The sequence below is a fragment of the Lynx rufus genome, unplaced genomic scaffold (genome assembly GCF_022079265.1).
Source record: "Lynx rufus isolate CCGP_SWC_20201006 ecotype Redwood Valley unplaced genomic scaffold, mLynRuf1.p SCAF_23, whole genome shotgun sequence".
Classification (NCBI taxonomy): domain Eukaryota; kingdom Metazoa; phylum Chordata; class Mammalia; order Carnivora; family Felidae; genus Lynx; species Lynx rufus.
In genome coordinates, this window is record NW_025814838.1 from 12,065,346 (window position 1) to 12,088,151 (window position 22,806).

Below are 22,806 nucleotides of genomic sequence, written 5' to 3' on the forward strand. Positions count from 1 at the left end.
TGCCCCTACTCATTTTTATTTTAGAGAGACAGAGTGTGTGCAGGGAACATGGGCAGAGGGAGAGAGAGAAAATCCCAAGCTGGCCCCATGCCCGGTGCCGAGCTCAATGTGGGGTGTGATCCCACAAGCCCGGGATCACGACCTGAGCAAAAATCGAGAGTCAGAAGGGCAAGTGACTGAGCCACCCAAGTGCTGCTAGAGTCTCCATTTCTAAAATGCGGAAAATACTAGCTGTGACCTCATGACACCTGCTGCAAAAGCAAAATAAGTTAAAACACCCAAAAATGTTTAGAACATAACCAGCGCCAAGTGAGTGCTCGGTAAACAACAACTCTTATTATTAACGCTGTTGTGTTTGGGGACCTTCGTGGAACCACAAGAAGGGTACACAGGGTTTCTCAATTTCGTCACTACTGACATTTGAGGCTACATCATTCTCTGTTGTGGGGGCCGGGCTACGCACTGCAGGACATCTAGCGACCCCCCGACCTCTACAAGGCAGTTGCCCCCCCCCCCGCACCGCGACAGCTCTAAGTACCTCCAGACATTGCTAAATGTCCCCCCAGGGGACAACATTGAGCACCACTAGCATAACCGAGTTCCCACTCTCAGGGAGCAGGTTAAAGTCCACAAGTGAGAGTTTACAGAAGCCCTATCACCCTGACCCAGGAACAAGGGGCAAGGGCCCTTGCTTGCCAAGGCTCGAGGGGGCTGCTGTTCCTCAGCTTTCCTCATCTGTAAAATGGACACATTGGAGTGCTCTTCATCTCCTAGGGCCCCATGAAACAGAGCATTCAAGAAACATTCCCTCTACAAGGTATCTGAGTGTCTACTAAGTGATAGGTACCGTTCATGTGACTTTGGCTTAGTTTGGGGGTCTGCAAAACCCTGACAAATGGGGGACCCAACTGCATAATAAGACATGGAGACATTTCAAGGGGCCAAAATTGGGTGGGCAGAGGAGGATGGGAAGGAGACGGCCCCCACCTTGCAAAATGCCCAGGGTGCCGTAGACGCTCAGCCGGACTTTGGTGTGCTCCTGGGTCCCGTTGACGATGGGGTCATCAGTCCAGAGGCTGAGCCAATAGTTAGAAGCCAGGGAAGCAACGTGGTTGCACAAGAAAAGGAAGATGCTCAGAAAGGAGATGAACAGTCCGATGGCCTTCATGTAGTCCCAGTACACGGACAGCTTGACCTGCAGACCCGGGGACAGAAGGCATTCGGAGGGTGTTCCCACCACACGCATCCAAGGTCAGGCACTCCAACAGCACCTGTGTGATCCAGTCCCCCCGCCCCCCCCCCCCCGGTGCTCACGCCCACGGCACAGTCCCCCTTAGTTGATGGATAAAGTCAGCAGGAGAGAAAGTCAAGGTCTCTGCCCTCATGGAGCTGCCGGTCAAGTGGCAAGACAGACATCCAGCGTCCAGGTGAATGTGTAATTATAGAGAAGGGCTGGAGCAGTGCAGGATTCCCTCAGAGCGTAAAATTGGGCATCACGACCTGACCGAACGGGGAGGTAACCTGACAATTTCCCTGAGGAAATGATGACCAAGAACGGAAAAAAAGGCACGTAGGGCAGAGGAAGCAGCATGTGCAAAGGCCCTGAGATAGGAAGGAACACAACACGTTTAGGGAACCGAAGGGAGGCGTGGGTGGCTGGAACACGGTCGAGCTACAGAACGAGCGGCGGTCACGCCACACAGGGCCTGGAAGATCCTGTTTGGCATTCGGAGCTTTAGTCCAGGCCCATCAGGAAGGTGTGACCTGTGGCCTAGCAACCGAGACCAAGTGCTACCTCCCCCCTCGTTTCCTCTCAACGCGAACACCGACTCCACACTGGTTCCACTGGCTGCTGGATGGTCGGCGCTGGCTTAGTCTGTTCCTCAGCTCCAAAGGGCAACCAAGGAGGACTTCTCCCACTCCTCCCTTCCCTGTGGAGCCCAGGAGGAGGGCTAAATAATTCTGTGTAGTTGTTCAAAGGGGGGCCTGAACACCAGAGACAGGGGCAGCCTGCTTTGGGCCAGCCCTAGGCCCAATCTGCCCGGCTCGGTTTCCACAAACGCCAGGTATCCGTCCTTGTGTGGGTGTGCTCATGGTCGCTTCAAGCTCTCATGTGCTGAATTTGGGGTCATAAAAACCACTGATGTGAATAACAGTCGGGCTGAAAGGTTAACAGGTGAAAGCCCGGAGGTCTCACGTGTAACTGAGTGCTTCTTTTGGACTTTTATTTTGTCCCGTTTTTCCAACTGAAACGGGGGGTGGGGGGGTGGGGGGCTGTTCCAGAATTACCACGTTTTTGTCACCGTTTGGCTTTGTCACACAGCCAAGCAGCCCGCTGCTGATCCCAGAATTACACTGCGGGACTTGGGGACCTCCCCAGCAGCAGCAGAGCACGGTGGGCGTGGGAGTCCAAGATTTCCGAGCGAGCTTGCTGAGCCCAGCTCCGCTCCCAGTTGAGCTCCGGCAAGTCACAAGCCCCCTGCTCTGTTTTCCTGGCGTATAAAAGGCAGGTAATACCGGGTCGTGCGGGATTAAATAAGCACTAAGTGGGCCTGGCATTCCTTCTCCGGTCTTTGATTTGGGGTCACTCCCCTGGCTCCCCAGAGGACCAGCGAGAACAGGAGGGAGGATACACTACAGCCACCTCCACCCCTGACCAAGGCTGCGATGAGAAGAGGAGAGAAGAAGCCTGAAACGGAGGATTCCAGGAGCTTCCGGATGCATCCAGGTCGATCTCAGAGAACGGTGTCCTGACCTCGCTTGTTCCTGAACCACCCCACATGGGGTGTGTACTTCTTATTTTAAAAATTCCATTCCCCCTTTTTTAAAAAACACACCACATGTATTTTTAAAAATAAACTCTGGATCGTTACCATAAATGGAAGATTATTGACACACGCCCAAAACAGGGGAGCATAAAACACATACAAGAAAACAAGGGCCTGAAACCAATTTTCCCTGGGACAACAAGACGTCAGCGCCTGTCAGTGCTACAGACTTGAATGTTTGTGTCCCTCCAAGTTTGGATGTTGAGATCCTAACCCCGAGGGAGATGGTATGAAGAGGTGGGGCTCTGGGGAAGCGGTCGGATCCTCAGGACGGAACCCTCACAACGGGGTTAGCGCCTTTAGAGGAGTGGCTCCACAGAGCAGACGGCTGTCTGCGAACCAAGAAGCAAGCCCTCTCTAGAAACGCCTGCTGGTACCTTGGTCTTTGGCTCGCCAGCCTCCCGAAGTGCTAGCAATAAAGGCAGGTTGCCTCTAAGCCACCCAGCCTATGGTTTTCTGTGACAGCCGCTCACCAGACTAAGACAGGCATAAAAGATAAACGAGCATCTAACTCAGACTTTCTAGGTAATCCTCAGGGTTAAAACAGAAATCAAAGACTCACATTACACAACGCGACAGAGAGGTTACCTCAGAGGCAACCTTACCTTGTACACAACTTGCCACACGTGGGAAGGCAGGATTTAGAGCACCCAGGTCACCTACAGAAAGCCCCCAGCTGCTCAGAGGAGGTCAGTAGAGCAGAGGCTACAAACGTCAACCCTGGAGTCTGGCTGCCAGGGTTCCAATCCTAGCTCTGCCGTCCCCCGGCTGCGACCTTGGGCCAGTCATTTAGGCTCTCGGGTCCCCGTTTCCAGCACTGGGAAATGGCACTTTTATAGGCTTGTTGAGGGGCGAGACACCAGCGAACATAAACAAGGCGTTCTGCACAGGGCCCCGCACGCAGGGACGCCAGCCACGGTCCTCACCTGCCCCGTTTGAGCCTTGTCTGCCTCCACCAGCTTCCACGCGTCCTCGTCCTGGGCTCCACCTTTCTGCGGCTCGGCGGTGCTCGTGTGGTGGCGGCTAACGTCCCCGCTGTAGGAGGAAGAGTTGCTCAGCTGTCTGGGGAAAGCAGGGCACACGGGCGTCAACCAAACGGGAGCCTCGGGGACAGAGGAAAGCCCAGCAGAGCATCAAGCTAGTTCAATCCTCTGATTTCACAGCCGTGACCCAGGGAGGGGACCCGGGACACAGGACCCCATGGAGAAGATGTTCCTTCACACAGGCAGTGCTCCAGAAGCATCTCTGGCCTGCCGGTGGTCGTCATCAGCTTTAAACACCACGATACACTATCACCAATCGTGTGGCCCAAAGCCATCTTTACAGCCTTCCCCGAGGAAGGCTCTCTCTCTCTCTCTCTCTTTCTCTGCCCCTCCCCCACTTGTGCTCTGTCTCTGTCTCTCAAAAATAAATAAATGTTAAAAAAAAAAAAAGTTCAGTTTCTCTCCAGCTGCATGACTTAGGGAGAGTGCTCAGTTTGCTCATCTATAAAATGGGAACGTAAGATTTTAACAGACCACACAGGGCTGGTGCCATGCCTGGCTCCTAATGGTGGATTGAACATCGTGGTCGCTACCAGTGTGACCATTTTGATTCAAATACTGGCTCTTACAGCCTGACCGGTCCAAGCCCCTCTGAACGACGTGAGCCAAGATCAATATCATGTGGGGAACGTGAGCGTCCCAAGTGCAGACGTCATCTGGTGAACAGTGCCAGGTGAGGTCTCCTAATGATTTGGGAAAGGAGGCAGAAAGCCCACATCTTCTAAGACCTCGGGGAGCTGAAGGCCTGGTCTCGGTAGGTCAGACCGGCTGCCAGCACTCCCATCCCTCTTGGCTCCCGACCCAGGCAGGTGGCAGAGACAGGGCGCCTGGAGAATCCGGAGGAACGGGTCCGCCCGTACCCCCTACCTCTGCAGCTGCTTCCCCGCGACGTCCGTCACCAGCATGCCATTCTCCATCTGCTTCGTCTCCTTCCCGGGACTACTGATACCTGTTAACCCAGGCAGAAGACAGGAGAGAGGGAAGTTGTGATGTCAGGAGCTGGACACCAAGACCCAGGACATTGAGGAAAACCCATCACTTGAACGCAGATAACCTGACGCCCCCAGGAAGCTCAGAAAGCAGGAGCTGCTTTGCTGAGGCCACAGACAGTCTCCCGGCGTAGGTGCCGGAGATACGTGTCGCTGGCTGGCTCCCTTGGGCCACAGGTAACGGCCTGCGACCACCTAGAGGGCCCCGCAGGGGAGGGTGCCCTGTGCCGGCAGCAACAGGTATAATGCAGTGCAGCTAACAGCGTCTCAGCTGCATGAAGCTTAGTCCAAGGGGCCAGGAAGCAAGGAGCCTCGTGGGGAATGGGGCACAGCTCACAGGTCCCTAAGCATCCCAAGCAAGGCGCGTACTCAAATAACAACCAGTTTTGACAAGAGCATCAGCCAACAGGAGGAGTCCGGGAAGGCGCTCCAGCCGCACCTCCCAGGGCCAGTTTTCGGTTGCCAGATCATGGGGAGGTCCAGACCCTCTAGAGTAGAGGGTGCCTGGAGCAGTGCCTTTTCCTTCACAGTGACGAACTTCCCTGACGACTGGTGGAGCCACCGTGAGAAATACCAGCCAGGCATGTGCCCCCGTCCCAGGAGTCACACCCTCAGCATCCACACTCATCACCGTAACCTCGACGGCAGTGGCTCACATTTATTAAATAAGTGGTGGCCGCTGTGCTGACATACGATATCTGCCTTCATTCTCCCGACCCCTCGGTCGAATGTTATTATTACCCCCCGCTCCGCACTCAACTCTGCACGCCGCTCCCAGGACAAAGAGAGAGCGTACAAGAGAGACGCACGGTGTAGGACTCCAAAGGGCTGGCCCAGAAGAGGAGGGGAGGGCATGCGGGGGAGCTGTTACTAAAGGGACAAATACGCAGCCAGCAAGGGCAGGGCGACCCTGGGAACATGCTGATGGGACGTGAAGTGGCGCAGAATGCAAAAAGGCAGGCTCTTGCAGATGAGACACTGCAGAGCGGGACAGGCAACCATTCCTGGGTTGGGGGCAGGGAGCTCTGAGCTGGTGATTCTCCATCTTGGCTGTGAAGGATGCACCCCCCCGGGGATGCCCCCTGCCCAGGTTCGGTCCCTGCAATGACGGCATGCAGGGAGGCCAGGCGCCCATCCTGAGTGAGAGCACAGTCAGGAATGAAGCGTTCTCTTATTTCCCAGCTGTGTGGGCTAGGCAAGCAATAAACCTCCTTGAGCCTCAACTTTCACATCTGCAAAGCGGGAGTCACAGCTACCTTTGTAAGCGGGAGGATGGATGAGGCCGTGCACAGGGCTTGGTAAGGGAAAGACACCACGGTGGTACTTAGCAGCACTCATGCCTAGAAACACGTTCTGTAGATAATTTCGGGGTGCAGCCAAGAATGACAATCACTGCTTTATACGTTTCTTTCTTTTTTTTTTTTTTTTAACATTTATTTATTTTTGAGACAGAGAGAGAGCATGAACGGGGGAGGGGCAGAGAGAGAGACACAGAATCGGAAGCAGGCTCCAGGCTCTGGGCCATCAGCCCAGAGCCTGACACAGGGCTCGAACTCACGGACCGCAAGATCATGACCTGAGCTGAAGTTGGACGCTCAACCGACTGAGCCACCCAGGCGCCCCTATACGTTTCTTTTTAATGCAGCATCTTTCTTATTTTTTTTTTTAATTAAAAACAAAAACTATATCACAGAGAAGAATGATAACAAGGATTTTCCATGCAGGCAAGGACAGCCACATATGCGCCCGGCACTGGAGGCCCCGGCCTGGCCATGACCGTCTTTCTCTGTGCAGGGACAGGGATGCCCAAAAACACGCCCAGAGACACCTGCGCTGTGGCAAGGGCTTCAGAGAGCCCCACTCTCAGGGCCGCACAGGCTGCCCTGTGCAAGCTTCAGCCTCCCCTTCTGCTCCTCACCCAGTATGAGCCGTAAGGTCTGGATGGGAGACCTCACAGTGGCCTCCCGTGACCCCCTTTCTCAACCCAATTAGCCCACAGGTTGATACAGCAGCTGGGGCAGCTGGAAAACTCTCCACCGAAAGGAGACAGACTGAGAGTCCTAAGGGGGCAACGTGAACATGGGTCGATCCACCACTCCGTCTTCCTTCTTTGCAAGGCATCAGCCCCTCCCTCTTCCTACAGTCTCTTCCTACAGGCAGGCCACGGGGGCTCTGCCCAAGGGCAGAAGCTTAGTCCAAGGAACCACTTCCCCATGACTTTGAACTATCAGTGACCCGACCAGGACTAAAGACAGCTTGGGTTGATCTGTCCTAAAGGAAGAGGATTCCCGGAGTTCCTCATTTGGTTTGGCCTTTGATTTCTGAGCTACCTGGTCCTCTTCCTTGTTTCAGCAGCCGGAGTCGGCTTCTGTGGCTTACGGAAGAGCCCTTACGTCTGGACCCTTAAGACATATTGCTGTTTAAGGAAGGCAGGAGCGATGGGTCCACTCCAGTGGCTGGTGATGCCTTTACCTCGCCAGAGGGAGCCAGCACAGCCTTCCCTGCTGTAATTCTGCTAACAGACAGCCCTCCTCTGGGCGCCCACAGACACCTGCAGTTACTCCATCAGGCATCTCCCGGCTCTGCCTTGGGTTGCCTAGGTCCTGCCCATGCCCAGCAAGTAAGGGTGGGATCATAATAACCACACTGTGGCCATTCACTGTCCACCCACTACGTGCCAAGCATTTTGTAGACAAGATCTCCTTCAAGACATGCTCATATCATGGTCATCTGACCTACATGGCAGTCAGGCTTAACCAAGGCCACCAAGCTGATGAGTAGATCTGGGGATTCAGACTACATCCCCAAGGGTCCACCAGAAAGCCTGGCACATAGTAGGTGTCCAATAAAGGTCTGCAGACCGTCAAGGGCCTCTCTCCAAGCACACAGCTACAGGACCAGTGCCTGGAGTGGGGGCACCTGGGTGGCTCAGTCAGTTGAAAGCCTGACTCCCGATTTTAGCTCAGGTAATGATCCCAGGGTCAGGGGATTGAGCCCCACGTTGGGCTCGGCACTGACTGTGGAGCCTGCTTAAGATTCTCTCTCTCCACTTGCCCCTCTTTCCATCTCGCACTCTAAAAAAAAATAAAAATAAAAATAAAAAAATAAATGTCCAGAGGGGATGGGTGGATGTTATCTCCTAAGGATGAGGGGCAAAGCTATTCAAGGGGCCTGCTGCACCTGTGCCTCAGTGGCCCCATCCCACATGTTCTGGGTAGATCCCTGACAAGCACACTGCACGGGGCCAGCCCTTTCCCTAAAAGTTATAACCATGTCAAACATAAAAAGATCTAGAAAAATGCAAGCCAACCCTCTGTCTGCACTGGTCACAGTATAACAGCTGGGTGGGGTGGGTGTGGCAGCTGGGGGACCACACTCAGGCCTCCACTCTATCACACGTTTCAGGTAAGAAAACTGACTTGTGGAAAGGGAGTCATTTCCCCCAAATTCACACAGGTGGCAGGACTGCCGTTTGACTCTGGGCCATCGGGCGCCAGGGCCTGGGCTTCCTGCGCAGGCCCTCAAAAACCAAGGGGCCATTTAAAATTATTTTCTTACTTGCTTACTTAGCCCACAGCCCTCAGTTCCTCGAGGTCGGACGCTGCTCACGACAGGGGTCTGGGCCACAAGGAACCTTACTCTGAACCAGCTACAGATGGACCCAAGAAAAGGGGAAGAGAAGGTGACTTGGCTCAGATTTCATCTTGGTCCCCCCCCAGCCCCCCAGGCTCACCTCCATCACTGCGGTTAGCACCACCACGTCGTTGATTATTTGGTGTTTGTTTCCACCATCCAACTGTGAGCTCTTGAAAACAGAGAGGAGGTCTTTTCCACTACTCTATTCCCATCATCAGGCACATTGGATGGCCATGTAGGGTGTAACAGACCGTGCACTGCACAATCCAAGAGGCACCATTCCACACAGTGGCTCAAGTACTGGGTGTCCCCATGGCACACACCAAGCGCTCTGTACACACCTGACACGCAGATGGACAGATTAACACATCAATGGTCAAGTGAAGCAGAGATGACCTTCCAGGGCCAGAATGGGCACCCCATTGGCCACCATGATGCCATCTCACATCCCACACCCACAAAGCTGGTTGCTTTCTTCTAATTTTTTTTTTTAACGTTTATTTTTGAGAGACAGAGACAGAGCATGAGCAGGGGAGGGGCAGAGAGAGGGGGAGACAAAGAATCTGAAGCAGGCTCCAGGCTCTGAGCTGTCAGCACGGAGCCTGATGCGGGGCTCGAACCCATGAACCACGAGATCATGACGTGACCTAAACTCGGATGCTCAACCGACTAAGCCACCCAGGCGCCCCATAAAGCTGATTTCTAAACCAACCCTGGAGACATGGGTAAAATCAATGCATAGTTTCGTCTAATCTGGGATCTTTATACAGCTGTGTTAATGTTCAAAGCTTACGTAGGATGTGCCTTCAATAATCAAGGCATCATGCATCCATTTGCTGATTTAACACATTATACTGAGCGTCTACTGTGTGCCAGGCACTGTTCCCAGTCCTGGGGATATACAAGTGACCAAAAAGCCCTCATGGAGCTTAAATTCCAAGGGAATGGGAATGGGAATGGGAATGGGAATGGGAATGGGAATGGGAAAGGGAAAGGGAAAGGGAAAGGGAGAGAGAGACAGACAAAGAGAGAGACAATACACGAAGTAACAGATCTAGACTTGGCTGTCAGGCAGTGGTTAGTACCACAGAGAAAACTAAAGCAGAGAAAGTGGAAAATGAAAGGGGGGAGTGGGGGGTGCTATAAAACAGCAAGAATTTTTTTTTCAGCAAAGGCACCAAACTTCTTCTCCAATACATGTTCTTCCAGTGCTTCCAGGTACCAGGTAAGGGGCTGTCCCTTACCCTTGGGGTGTAAGGGTCCCTGCCCTTGGACCTCCTAAATGCCCTTGCCTGGGCTCCATGTCCAGCCAGCCACCGGCCCTCAAAACCAGCACCTCGGAGCTCTGTTGTTTATTCTCAAGAAGGTTCTGGAACTCTGCTTGGGCACGGGCCAGCAGGCAAACCTCCCTCAAGGGAAGAATCCCAAGTCGCTGCGTTACAGTCGACGCTTCGTTTTTGACCAAAAACGGAATTGACCGGCTGCATCGCCTGGCCCAATCCACCAGCCTAGGCCCAGAAAGTTCTTCGTGCTCAGGAGGAAGAAATATGGCTACTGAGAACAGCCTAAAGGAATGTGCCATCTGGACGCTGGACTCTCCAGCAGCTGGTCGGTGTTTATGAGAGACTTTTGCAATATGGGGCGGTGCTTATGACCCACTGTTACCACTGTTAAGGAAAGAAAGAAAGGAGACCTGATGGCTGAATGCACAGAGGGCACTCCTCTGCTCGGGAGTAAGGCCGAGGCAAGACAGACACAGACAAACACTCTGGCAGGTGGGTGAGTGGATGGACGTTCTTTTTCCTGGTTTTGTGGGTTTTTCTGCAGCCTCCAGCTGTCTAAAATGAGCACATACTGATTCCCTAATCAGTAAAAAAAAAAAGAAAAAGAAAAAAAAAGAAACTGTCAGCAAAAATCTGAAAAACAGAAAAAATTAGACATGAGGTTGAGAGATGAATTAAGTAAGGTTCTGAAGTGGGAGAAAGGTGTTTCTCCCAAGACGACAGGAAAGAACCTGGGGAGCGTGGAGTCAGAGCATATACTCTATTTTCTGGGGGGGGGGGTGGGGAGAGTGCTGTGCATTGTAGAATGCTTAGCAGTGTCTCTGGTCTCCACCCTCTGTGTTAGCATCACCCTCCTCCATCCCAGTTGTCACAACCAAAAAAGTCTCCAGACACTGCCAAGTATCCTGGGAGGCACAGATGTTCCCCCGCTAAAAACCACTGCTGTAAATTTTAGAGCAGTCTTCCTAATAAAGACACCAGAGTACATAGGAAGGTTCTTTACCTTCCGGATACAAAGGTTAATGAGTCAGTTTGTAACTCTCTTTGCCACGGAAAGGAAAGGAAAGGAAAGGAAAGGAAAGGAAAGGAAAGGGAAGGGAAAGGGAAGGGAAAGGGAAGGGAAAGGGAAGGGAAAGGAAAGGAAAGGGAAAAGAAAAGAGAAAAGAAAAGAGAAAAGAAAAGAAAAGAAAAGAAAAAAGAAAAAGGAAGAAAAAAGTTTCCTACAAATCAGTGTAATAAATCCCTGCCAGGACTGGTCAGTATCTTCTCTTCCTAAGCCTACTTCCTGTTACCTCTACTATTCCCTACCCCCCTGGGAAAGAATCCCCCCAAACCAACCACTCTCCCCCTTCAGCCTGGGTGTTCTAAAAAAGATCTGATTAATCCAACAAGGGAAAAAAAAGTTTCCCTTTAGGGGAAGCCAAAAATGTGGCTCAAACAAATTCAGGGTCATTGGCTCTTGGAAACCTGCCACAGCTGAGCAATATCGGACCCCGATGCCAAGCTGCAGTGCCGGGGGCCCCTCCGAGAGAGGGAGAAAGTGAAGACGTCGCCCAGTGTGAGTTCAGACCCACAGGGCTGAGGACTTCTGGGGGAGGCTGTACGGCTAAATTGGGAAAATGACCCCGCAGTGGTGCAAGGGTGGCATTTTCATTGCCAAATTAAGTGCTGACGTGGCCAAAAGAAAAAAGAAAAAAAAAAAAGTAATTGGCAGTATTCCGTGTTCTGCACCAAATGCTTTGGATCTGTTGGCGGTGGTGGAGGAAGGGGAGTGAAAAAACCCATCTGTGGTCAGCAGAGTTTAAGGATGCTCTCTGTGCACCTGGATACAAAGGAGGGAGACCTCGTTCGGGGGAAAAAGATTCGGTAAAAGGCACACGTGTCACCTGAGAGAGCATACAGGGTTGTTTTCACCTGAAGGAAGCTGGACTGTGACATACAGGGGCTGTGGGGTTGTCTCATCCAGCACGTGGCAGTGGCATGACAATCAGAGGAAGGCAACCCTGAAGCAGGAGGGAAGCAGGCTAGACTTAAGACAGAACTTTCCGACCCCAAGAGCAGAGACACGTAGAAACTCATTCCCACCAGGAATGATAAACTGGAGGCATTTCTTGCCTCACGCTCGCAAAAGGAAACACTTTTAATACCAAGAGGGTTCAGAGCAGCACAATTTATAACAGCCAAAACATGGAAACAACTTGACCTGTCATCACCTGACTGAATAAACAAAATGGGGTGTGTATTACCCAGCCACAGAAAGGTTATCAAGTATAGACATGTGCTATCACACGGGTGAGCCACAGAAACATCACAGGAAGCGAAAGAAACCAGCTCACTAAGGACCACACGGTCTAGAATTCCATTTACATGAGATGCCCAGAACAGACAAATCTAGGAGCAGAAAGATGAGCAGGTGCCAGGGACCTAGGGGGCTGGGAGAAAATGGGGAATGATTGCTAATGGCTATGAGGTTTTCTGGAGGGGTGACCGGAATGTTCTAAAGTTGGTTTTGGTGATGGCTGCCCAACTCTCAACGTGCTAAACATCACTACACTGTATGCTTTAAATGGGAGGATCGTATGCTATGCCAACTGTATCTCAATAAAACGTGACAAACCACTGGGGCTCCTGAAGCACACTAATGCAGAGGCAATGGATGAGCCCTGACCCCAGGCAGACACATAAAGCACCAAGGGAAGGAACAGACGACTGAAACTTAGGCCAGACTTGAGGTCCCACCCCTGCCTAGCAGCCACTGTGTGTCCTTGGCCAAGTTGCTGCCCCTCTCTGACATTCACTGGATGCCCGCTGCATTGAGACCAAACCCCAAACTCCTCACCCTGAAAGGCCATCTCCCACCACTGTCCCTTCACCCACCATGGTCTGGCCACCCCGGCCTCCTTTCCGTTCCCTGCGTCAGCACACTGTTCCCCGGATTTTCTCCTTGCTGGCAACCTTCCATGCCAAGGTCACCTCCTCAGAAAGGGTGTCTCTGACCACCTTGCATGGCCAGGTGTCATCCGTATCACTCCCCAGCTCATCATCCTGTGTGGGTTTTTTTTCTTCATAGCACTTAACGCTCTAGGAAACCATTTATTTCTTGATTTGTGTTTTGCCCTTTTCTCCCAACAGATTCCAAGCTCCATGAGGATAGGGGTCTGTCTAGATGTCATTCACTTCTGTCTCCCCAAAACCTAGAACAGTGTTGTTCTAGGAATTCCTGAATCCCTAGCCCCCAGGAGCTCCGAACGTGACTGTATTTGGAGACAAGTTATCTGCAGGTGTAATGAGTTGAGGTGAGGTCATTAGGGTGGGCCCTAATCCCATATAACTGGTGTCATTACAAAAAGGGGAAATTGAGAGACAGAAACACGCCAGGTTTCTGTGTGAAAGACGGAGGCAGATGTGGGGGTGACGCACCTATAAGCCACTGGCCGCCAGCAGCTCTCCAGAAGCCAGGGGAGGGGTGGAACAGCCCTCCCTCAGAGCTTCGGAAAGAATCAGTCTGGTGAACACCTCGGTATTTGGCTTCCATTCTCCCAAACTGTGAGAGATTAAATTTCTGTTGCTTAAGCCACTCAGCCTGTGGCACTTTGTCAAGGAAGCCCTAGGGAGTTAATACAAGCACTCAACACATAGTAGTAGATGCTTAATAAAAATCTGCTGAATGACTACCTCGATGAAGAGTAGATAGCTCTTTCTTAGGGACCGGCCCCATTCACAGCTACAGGAACCTGGCCGTCCCTGACACAGAAGGGACAAGTTTCCCTAAACCTCACTTGCCTCACCAGTGAACCGGGAATAACAATTCTACTCCCTCGTGAGTCGATGGAAGGGATCCACAAGGGAACTCCGGCAGAGAACAGGGGCCCCGGGAAGCCCTCAGCAAGCAGCGGCTGTGTCTTAGATCCGTATCACAGACGTTCCGAGAACAAAAGCACCCGTGCAAATTGCCCAACGAGGCAGCCCGCAGCCCTGCCCCTGTGGACAGTCTATATGAGGCCTCCCTGGGGACGAAGCACATAAAGAACGTGCCCCGGAGGCTGGGGGAGTCTGTAATTTGCTCCTGGAGATGGGAGATCAGGGCCGGAAGAGCAATCTCTCGTTTTCATTCTTAGCAATCGCCGCGAGCCAAGGAGCAAAGGTGTCAGATGACCTCTTCCCTCTCTGTGGGGTCAGAGCTCCAAGCAGAGAAGGGAGGAGAGGAGCCTCTGAGATGCCAGTCTGAGTGATGAAACACAGGGCAGCCTGAAGGCGGCAAACCAATCCCCTGAAATTTAAGCCAACAGAGAGGAGAGGACAGATTCTTAGAAGTCTCACCACAGAAACCTTCAAATAAGGACAGGGTGAGGTTCCAGCTTTCGGAGTCCTGGCCCGAGAGGACACAGTGGGTGCGGCAGGTGGGAAGGGGGCAGGTCTGCACTGACCTGGCAGATGCCAAGGGCATGGGGTGAAGAGATGGGCACTCTTCCCGGGGCGGGTAATGACAACAGTTGTCATGGCCCGAACACTGTGTGCCAGGCACTACGCCCAAGGCTCTATGGAATTCAGCACATGAAATCTCCACCGAGTGCCAGAGCAGTGTTCTGTTATTATCAGTGGGGAAACTGAGGCTCAGAAGGGTTTGGGGGACCCTAGTAAGAGGGGCAGTGGGGGGCACCTGGGTGGTTCAGTCGGTTAAGCATCCTACTTCGGCTCGAGTCATGATCTCACGGTTCATGGGTTCGAGCTCCACGTCGGGCTCTGTGCTGACAGCTCGGAGCCTGGAGCCTGCTTCGGATTCTGTGTCACCCTCTCTCTCTGCCCCCACCCTCTCTCTTTCAAAAATAAACATTAAAAAAAAAAAAAGAGGGGCAATGGGACTCAAACCGAGGTCTTGCCAACCAGCAGCCTACAACCCCCACGACCCTCACATCTGTTCTAGATTAATGCCATACAAAGTCACTGCTTCCCACAGCCTCTTGAGAACCTCACCACCATCCCTGTGCCTGCCGAGAGAACACTTAAGCTCGGCTCAGAGCCACATCGCAGGAAAGTAGCAGGACTTGGGCCCAGATCTGCTGCCCCCGCCACAAAGCGCTGGCACCCCCTCTCAATGCGGCCCCCAAAGCGTTGGGACCCTGAAGAGGCTGGCCCGCTGCCGACAGGCCACCGCGGAGGGGGTGTGGGGGAACCTCCGGGAGGCAGCGGGGGCCCAGCGAGGCACCCCGCGCACCCTACCGTCATCCTGCTCGGACTGCTCCTGCTCGGTGCTGGCGTACGTGCGCAGGAACTCGGCGAAGGCCCCGTCCCGGGCCAGCAGCTCCTGGTAGGAGCCCATCTCGGAGATCTTGCCTCCGGTCATGACGATGATGACATCCACCTGGGGCAGGTAGCTGATACTGTGTGTGACCAGGAGCCGTGTCTGCGGGCAGAGAGGGGACCCGCGAGTCAGCGCCCGGGCATGAGCGCAATTCCCCTACGTCTAGCGGCCAAGCTCGAGTCTGAGCGCTGGGGACGCCCCCATCTACGGGTGCCTCCCTTCAACACTCACCTGCCAGGAGCTGGGGGGCCGCAGGGAGGGAAACAGATCCCAGCTCCACACTCCAGGGTCGGGGGAGAAAGGACCAATACAAGTGCAACACGGCGGGTGCTGGGGGGGTATGAGACCGAGGGTGGAAGGCTGCAATTTTAACAAGGGTGATGGGGAAGCCTATCTGGGAACAGAAATCTGAAGGATGAGAGGGACGCAGGGAGGGAACCATGCATGTGTCCAAGAACAGAAAAATGACACAGATACAAAACAATCTGTGTGCCGTGGCGTAATTTTCTTTTCAGGTAATTCCCCACCTCCCAAAAGACACTACAAAACTCGTACGTCTGTATGTATTTTATCCAGTTAAGTCAAGGTTTGGAAGGACGTTCATCAAACGACACGAGTCGGCAAACTTTTTCTTAAAGGGCCAAATGGTAAATACTTTTGGCTTTATGGATCCTCCGGTTGCTATGGCAACCGGTGGTGAAGTTGCCACAACGTGAAGGTGGTCGTACATACGATGGAAAAAGGGTCTGTGACCCAATAAATATATATTATATAAATAAAATATGTATATGTATTATATAGAAACATAAATGTAAAAATATATTTAAACTCAATGCAATTTGCATATGTCACAAATTTTTTTTTTTTCCCCTCCAGATTTTTTCCAAACGCTTCAGAAATGTAAAGACCAGTCTTAACCAGTCTTAGCTCAAGGGTGGTACAGAAACAGAGAGCAAGCGGCCTGGTGACACCTGTCTCCTGAGACAGGGCCTAGGACGCAGGACAAAGGAGGGCCATTTTTTTTTTTTTTTTTTGCTTTACGTATAACTCTTACACTCTTTTAGATTTTTGATAACGAAATTTTTTAAATTGAAAATTATGTTTATCCAGAATTTTTATGGTGTGTACAGGATGATGCTTACAATAGGTTAAGTGGCTTGAGGTCCATTATGTATACACATGACATGATAACCTATTTATAAGGCTTGAAATAAAAAAATCTGCATGAGGTAGGGTTGTCCAAAATTGCTTTTTTTTTTCTTTGTTGTGTTTTTCTGCATCTTCTCTATTTTCCCCATGGACATGTGGAAAATACTTCTTTCTCCAGAAGAAAAAAACCGAAAAGCAGTACTCCTTCTCAACCATCCTATAATTCCCCTAAAAATGATGATGATGATGATGATGATAAACAGGTGAGGACACATTTCCTGTCATGTACGGGTGCTATAGGCACTTTTCCTGCTCCCAACCTCCGTCCCTCAGCCTACAGCCACGTCAGCAGGGAAGGGAGAGCTGCCCCATCAGTCAAAAGGGATAGGATTTCCCTCTGCAAAGCCGCCCGTTATTAAATCGGGAAGAGGAGCCTCCTTTGGCCACGTGAAGGCAAGGACTTCAAGTCAGTGTCAAGGACGTCCCCCTATAAGGACAAGAGCAAGAAAGCTGTCCCAGAAAGGCATGCAAGGGAAGCATTAGAAACGTGTTCTGAAGTCCAATTAAAAAAATGGGGGGGGGGGGGGCGCACCTGGGTGGCTCAGTTAAAAAAATGGGGTGGGGGACATCTGGGTGGCTCAGTCGGTTAAAGATCTGACTTCGGCTCAGGTCGTGGTCTCACAGTTTGTGAGCTTGAGCCCCGTGTCAGACTCTGTGTGGACAGTTGGAAGCCTGGAGCCTGCTTCGGATTCTGTGTCTCCCTCTCTCTCTGCCCCTCCCCCGTTCATGCTCACTCACTCACTCTCTCAAAAATAAATAAACATTAATAATAATAATAATAATAATAATAATAATAAAATAATCCTGAAAGGTGGGAAGTGAAGGATTCCCAAAGGGGGCACATTTTTACTGAACAAATGCACAAGGACGGCCAGAGCCGAGCCCTGGCCCTTCGGCAGGTACCTTGTTCTTCAGCATCCCCTTGGGGCCAACCACATTTTCAAATATGTGTTTTCCCACGTGGGCATCCACTGCCGACAGGGGGTCATCGAAGAGGTAGATGTCAGAGTCACAGTACACGGCCCGGGCCAGGCTCACACGCTGCTTCTGGCCCCCAGAGAGGTTCACGCCCTGGGGAGAGACACAGCAGAAGGGGGGGGTTTCCTAGGGAGCCCTGCTCAGGAGGCAGCAGACCCCGGCTGGCGGCCCTGGAGGGCTGAACCGCCTCCCCTCGTCTGAGCAGGAAGCAGAGGCATGAGATTGTATCTGCACGGACTGTGCTCAAGGCCGACCACGGAATCCAGCCTCAACCCTAAAACAGGCAGAAGAGAAAACTGGAGCCCCTGGGAGCTGCTGAGCAGACAGCTGGCACAGTGTGGGCATTTGGCAAGGGGCGGCCCGTGGCACCAAGCAACAGGAAGGCTCCGGATCTTGGAGTCTGACAGAAGGCACCGGCAGATGCCGTAACGAGCCCGCTGCTGCTGCTTTAGTTAATAGCTACCACTTTGGCGCGCTTGCTCTGATCTCTCACTCACGGTGAAACCACAGAGAGCCAAGGCAGGCTGCACTCTGGGGGTGCCGAAGTTCCCCCCCCCCACCAGTAGGAAGGGCACCGATTTCTAATTCACACCAGGGCGCTCCATGGAGCACACCGCAGCAGTCACAGCTCTCCCTCCGACTACAGATTATCGATTACTGACTGTCATTTCCATCTATGGCTGGGAAGTCCAAGTGGACCCCACCGGGTTAACGGGGCCCGGTCTCTGCTGAGAGAGATGCCTGCCCTCCCTACACACCCAGGTGGGGCTCAGGCGGCCAGGTTCTTTTTGATGGCCCCTCCGGCCACAGCTCTTTGGCCCGGGGCAGACGCCAGACCCAGTCATAGTCTCTCGCTCTAGACTTTTATTGGCAGCCAGACTGGGACAATGAGGAGTCTCCATGTGGCAGAAACAGACACGTGCGTTAAAACAACTAACTCAGGGCCACCTGGGTGGCTCAAGTCGGTTGACCGTCCAACTTTGGCTCAAGTCATTATCTCACAGTTAGTGAGTTCAAGCCTCGCATCAGGCTCTGTGCTGACAGCTCGGAGCCTGGAGCCTGCTTCGGATTCTGTCACCCTCTCTCTCTCTGCTCCTCCCCCGCTCACGCTCTGTCTCTCTCTCTCTCTCTCAAAAATAAGCAAACATTAGTGGGAAGGTGTTCGGACAAGTCACTTAGCCCCCTCTATGCCTCTCTTTCCTCAACCATGAAATGCAAATGACAGTCAATCCCCTCTCATGGGCTTGCCGTGAGGATGAAATACATAAAAATGTCTATCATGGTGCCTGGCACACAGTAAATGCCCAACAGCTGCTGGCGACCATATTATTTTTACTATTATCGCTGCTTTGAAAGGGACTGTGGACATCTGAATCACTGGCACCCCTCCTCCCTGTAGAGCGCCCTGTCATGTGACTCCACAGTCACATGACTGCAAAGGCGAAGGGCACTTCTGCTCTCCCATCTTTCAGTTCAACCAGGTGAAGAGGACAATATGCTTTAAGGGACACCATGTGGTTTTTCTGTCTCTCCTGGGCTTCTGCTGTCACCATGAGAAGGGTGTGTCCCCTGTAGAGCTATCACCCCTTCAGCCGAAGCCCCAGCAAGAAGCCATGCGGGGCGGACCCCAGCCAAACCCATGGCCTAGAGGCGAGCTCAGCTGGCCTGTGACACGGAGCAGAGCTGCCTGACTGAGCCCAGTGTGGGTCAGCCAACCACAGTCAAAAGGGAGAATAAGTGTTTAACACAAGCCCCTAAGATTTTGTGGCTGACTGATACAGGCGCCATGCTGAGGCTGTACCGACTGACCTTCTCACCAATCTCCGTCCGGTCCCCGCTGGGCAGGATCTCCAGGTCTGGGAGGAGGGCACAGGCTTCGATCACAGCCTTGTAATACCGTTCCTGGAGGGGGCGTCCGAAAAGGATATTTTCTCGGAGAGAATCATTCTGAATCCAGGCCTGCTGGGGGACGTAGGCCACTGAGCCCTAGGCAGCAAATACAGAAGGCAGCAAGACAGACAGACAGACTTGGTTAACAAGATGGCAGCTGGCCCATCCACTCGCCAGGAGGATTCTACTTCCCGAGATGCTCAGCAAGGGGGAAACTGAGTCACGACAGACTCAGATGCCAGACCTGGGATCAGACCCCACACTAGGCCAATCACAGACTCTAATATCAGGAATTCAAGACTGGAAATCCGCATTAGTGAGATTACAGTTCTGTATTTAGTTAAGAATTCACTAAATGCCTCTAGCAGTGAACAAAACTCCTGCCTCTCAAGAAGCCACCTAGGTGGCTCAGTCAGTTAAGCATCCGACTTCGGCTCAGGTCATGATCTCACGGTTTGTGAGTTCAAACCCCAAATCGGGTGAGCTGTATCCCCGATTCAGGCTCTACAATGACACTGGAGAGCCTGTGTGGGAAGGGAAGCCTCTGCCCTTCTGTGGCATTCTCGGATTCTCTCCCAATCTGTCTGCCCTTGCTCACTTGCACTGTTTCCCAAAAATAAAAAAACTTAAAAAAAAGAAGAAGTCCCTGATGTGATAAAAAAAAATTATTTGATTACAGTTTGGGGTAAATGCTAAGAGAGAAAAAAAAATGAGTCCTTTAAAAAGTCCTTTAAGGGGCACCTGGGTAGCTCAGTTGGTTAAGTGACTGACTCTTGGTTTCAGCTCAGGTCATTATCTCACGACTTTGTGGATTCAAGCCCCACACTGGGCTCTGTGCTGGCAGCACAGAGCCTGCTTGGGATTCTCTCTCTCTCTCCCTGTCTTTGCCCCTCCCCTGCTCATGCTGTCTGTCCCTCTCAAATAAACGAACTTTAAAATAAATAAATAAAAATAAATACATACATCAATAAAAAGTCCTTTAAAAGGGAGCTAGGATGACTCAGTCGGTTCAGCGTCTGACTCTTGATTTCAGCTCAGGTCATAGTATCACAGTTGTGAGACTGAACTCTGCACTGGGCTCTGTGCTGAACATGAAGCCTACCTGGGATTCTCTCTCTCTGTCTCTCTCTCAATAAATAAATTAAAAAAAAAAAAAAGTCCTTTGAAAAGAGAGACCTAGCTTGGGTCATCAGGGAAGGATTCCTTGGGGAAATATCCTTGATGAAATTAATCAAGGTTACTTCTATGTCAAGTCATCTGTTTCAAAGGACCAACAGGTGAGGGTTAGTTGGTGTGACAAAGGAGAAATGGAAAAGCATTCCAGTCAGAGGGAACAGCATGCGCAAAGGTCCAGAGACAAGTAGAACCTGGCACATCCAAGGAACAGGAAGGCCAGGATGACTGGAACATCGTGTGAAGGGGAAGACAGGTAGGAGAGAGCTGGAGGGCAGCAAGGGCCGGCCCACCCCAGGCCAGGGATCTGGGTGAGGAGCCTGGGCTTTACTGGAAGGGCAAGGGGAGCAAAGATTATTATTATTTTTTTTAATGTTTATCTATTTTTGAGAGAGAGAGAGAGAGAGAGAGAGAGAGAGAGAGAGAGAGAGAGGCAGGCGCACAGAGCGTGCATGTGTGCAAGCAGCAGAGAGAGGGGGGGAGAGCGAATCCCAAGCAGGCTCTGTGCTGCCAGGGCAAACCCCGATGTGGGGCCTGAACTCACAAACCGTGAGATCACGACCTAAGCCCACTAAGAGTCGGACACTTAACCGACTGAGCCACCCAGAAGCCGCTATGAGTGAAGGTTCTTCCATAACGGAATTCTAGAGGGATACGGTTGGGAGAGGGACCCAGGTATTTCAAATCTCAATCTTCATTCTCAGATAAATAACTAAACTAATACCCTAACTGACAAGAGGCCAAAATGTCACAAAGTCTCACCACAGAACCCACAGAAAATTCAGACACGGCATACCCAAGTAAAATATTTGGAGAAAATTAATATTTTAAACACATTTCTAGCATGTTCCTTTGCAGGGCAAAATAACCAGTCAGAGAAATCAGTTCATCAAACCAAATACTCAGTGCACCCTCAACTTCTAGATGCATCATTTCTGCATTTAAAGCCTTTTTTTTTTTTTTTTTTTTTACTTTAAAAAATTTTGCTCTCTGGGGGACATGGGACAACATCTAGACACTCCTGGTTATCACAACCGGAGTCTATCAGCATCTAGCGGACAGAGGGCAGGAATGCGGCTAAGAATGGTACACAGCACAGGACAAGCCCACCACAGCAGAAAAGCATCCAGCCCGACACGTCAAGAGCACTACAGTGGTGGAAACGCATTAACGAAGCAGAACACAATGGGGACACTTTGGAGTCTACTTCCAGAAACGTAGGGCACACTGCCCATTAAGCTCACTTTATAACGTGTACTTTCAAAGCAGCGACGGAATATTTCTGAAAACCGCAGCTAAATGCCTTTAGTGTATGGGGCGCCTGGGTGGCTCAGTCGGTTGAGCATCCGACTTCGGCTCAGGTCACGATCTCACGGTCCGTGAGTTCGAGCCCCGCGTCGGGCTCTGGGCTGATGGCTCAGAGCCTGGAACCTGCTTCCGATTCTGTGTCTCCCTCTCTCTCTGCCCCTCCCCTGTTCATGCTCTGTCTCTCTCTGTCCCAAAAATAAATAAACGTTAAAAAAAACAATTTTTTTTAAATAAATAAAAAATAAATAAATGCCTTTAGTGTAGACCCAACTAACGTAATGTATACTTTTCTACCGATGCATACCAGGCTAAAGGGCCTCATATAAACAAACAAAAACACAAAACAAAAAAACAAAAACAAAAAACCCAAAGAACAAAAAAAGGACTTTGCTCTGAAGTAAAAACAACTGCATAAACCAGCGTTCCTAGGAGGAGATTCCAAGGGACAATAGTTCTGGGGATGCAAATAGTTGCACGGGCCAAGTATGCCTGGGACACACTGGGTTAACCAAACTTAAATCAGCTTTCTTCTCCTTGTGGGACTTCTCAGAACCTTTACTTTATTCACTTTTATTTTAAGTCTCCAAGAGGGAGGGGAGCTGCGTGTGCATTCTCTCCCGAGCCTGTCTGAGCCCAGAACTCTCCTCCTCAAACAAGCGCAGGATGAGTCTAGCAGACCACGCTGAAGGACTGGTGGCCAGGAAACTTCGAGGGATGCTTCCTACTCCAGGGCAACTCCTTCGTGGCGAATCAGCTAAACGCAAAACAAGGCTCTTGACTTACAGCGAGATTCACGTGTTCACTGAAGCAGCCTCTTAAATTCTCTCTTGAGGAATATTCCAACTTAGCTCCAAGTCCTGTGCATTTTAAAAACCAATAAATCTCTAGTTCTTCTTCCATTCTTCTATTAAGAATTCAAGGAAACACTCAGAATTTAAACAGCTCTCTTAACAAGAATTCTCCAACACAATATCCCAAAGACACAGACCAAAAATGTTACATTTTGTTACATTTATAAAAAGAGATACAGACACAGATCCACGGACAGAGACAACAAGCCAGAGGGACTCACGTATCAAGAGAGACCACAAGACGCACACTGAGGGCCAGAGGTGGCGAGAGGATTGGAGACAGTGAGTGGACCAGGGAGCATCCGTGTGTTCACAG

At 51.4% G+C, this 22,806-nt stretch overlaps 1 protein-coding gene across 3 annotated transcripts in view; it reads right to left on the bottom strand.

Moving 5' to 3' along the window:
- Positions 1 to 22,806, bottom strand: part of ABCC1 (ATP binding cassette subfamily C member 1) — a 138,624-nt gene that overhangs the window by 19,160 nt on the left and 96,658 nt on the right. For 2 of the 3 annotated variants that reach the window (XM_047087554.1, XM_047087556.1), the window contains 6 exons: positions 19,078 to 19,254; positions 17,194 to 17,361; positions 15,000 to 15,183; positions 4,739 to 4,820; positions 3,755 to 3,890; positions 988 to 1,195 (listed from right to left, as the gene is read on the bottom strand). In XM_047087554.1, coding sequence (XP_046943510.1) covers positions 988 to 1,195; positions 3,755 to 3,890; positions 4,739 to 4,820; positions 15,000 to 15,183; positions 17,194 to 17,361; positions 19,078 to 19,254 — 955 coding nt within the window. The remainder of the gene's footprint in view (positions 1 to 987; positions 1,196 to 3,754; positions 3,891 to 4,738; positions 4,821 to 14,999; positions 15,184 to 17,193; positions 17,362 to 19,077; positions 19,255 to 22,806) is intronic. The other variant, XM_047087555.1, reaches the window with a different exon arrangement.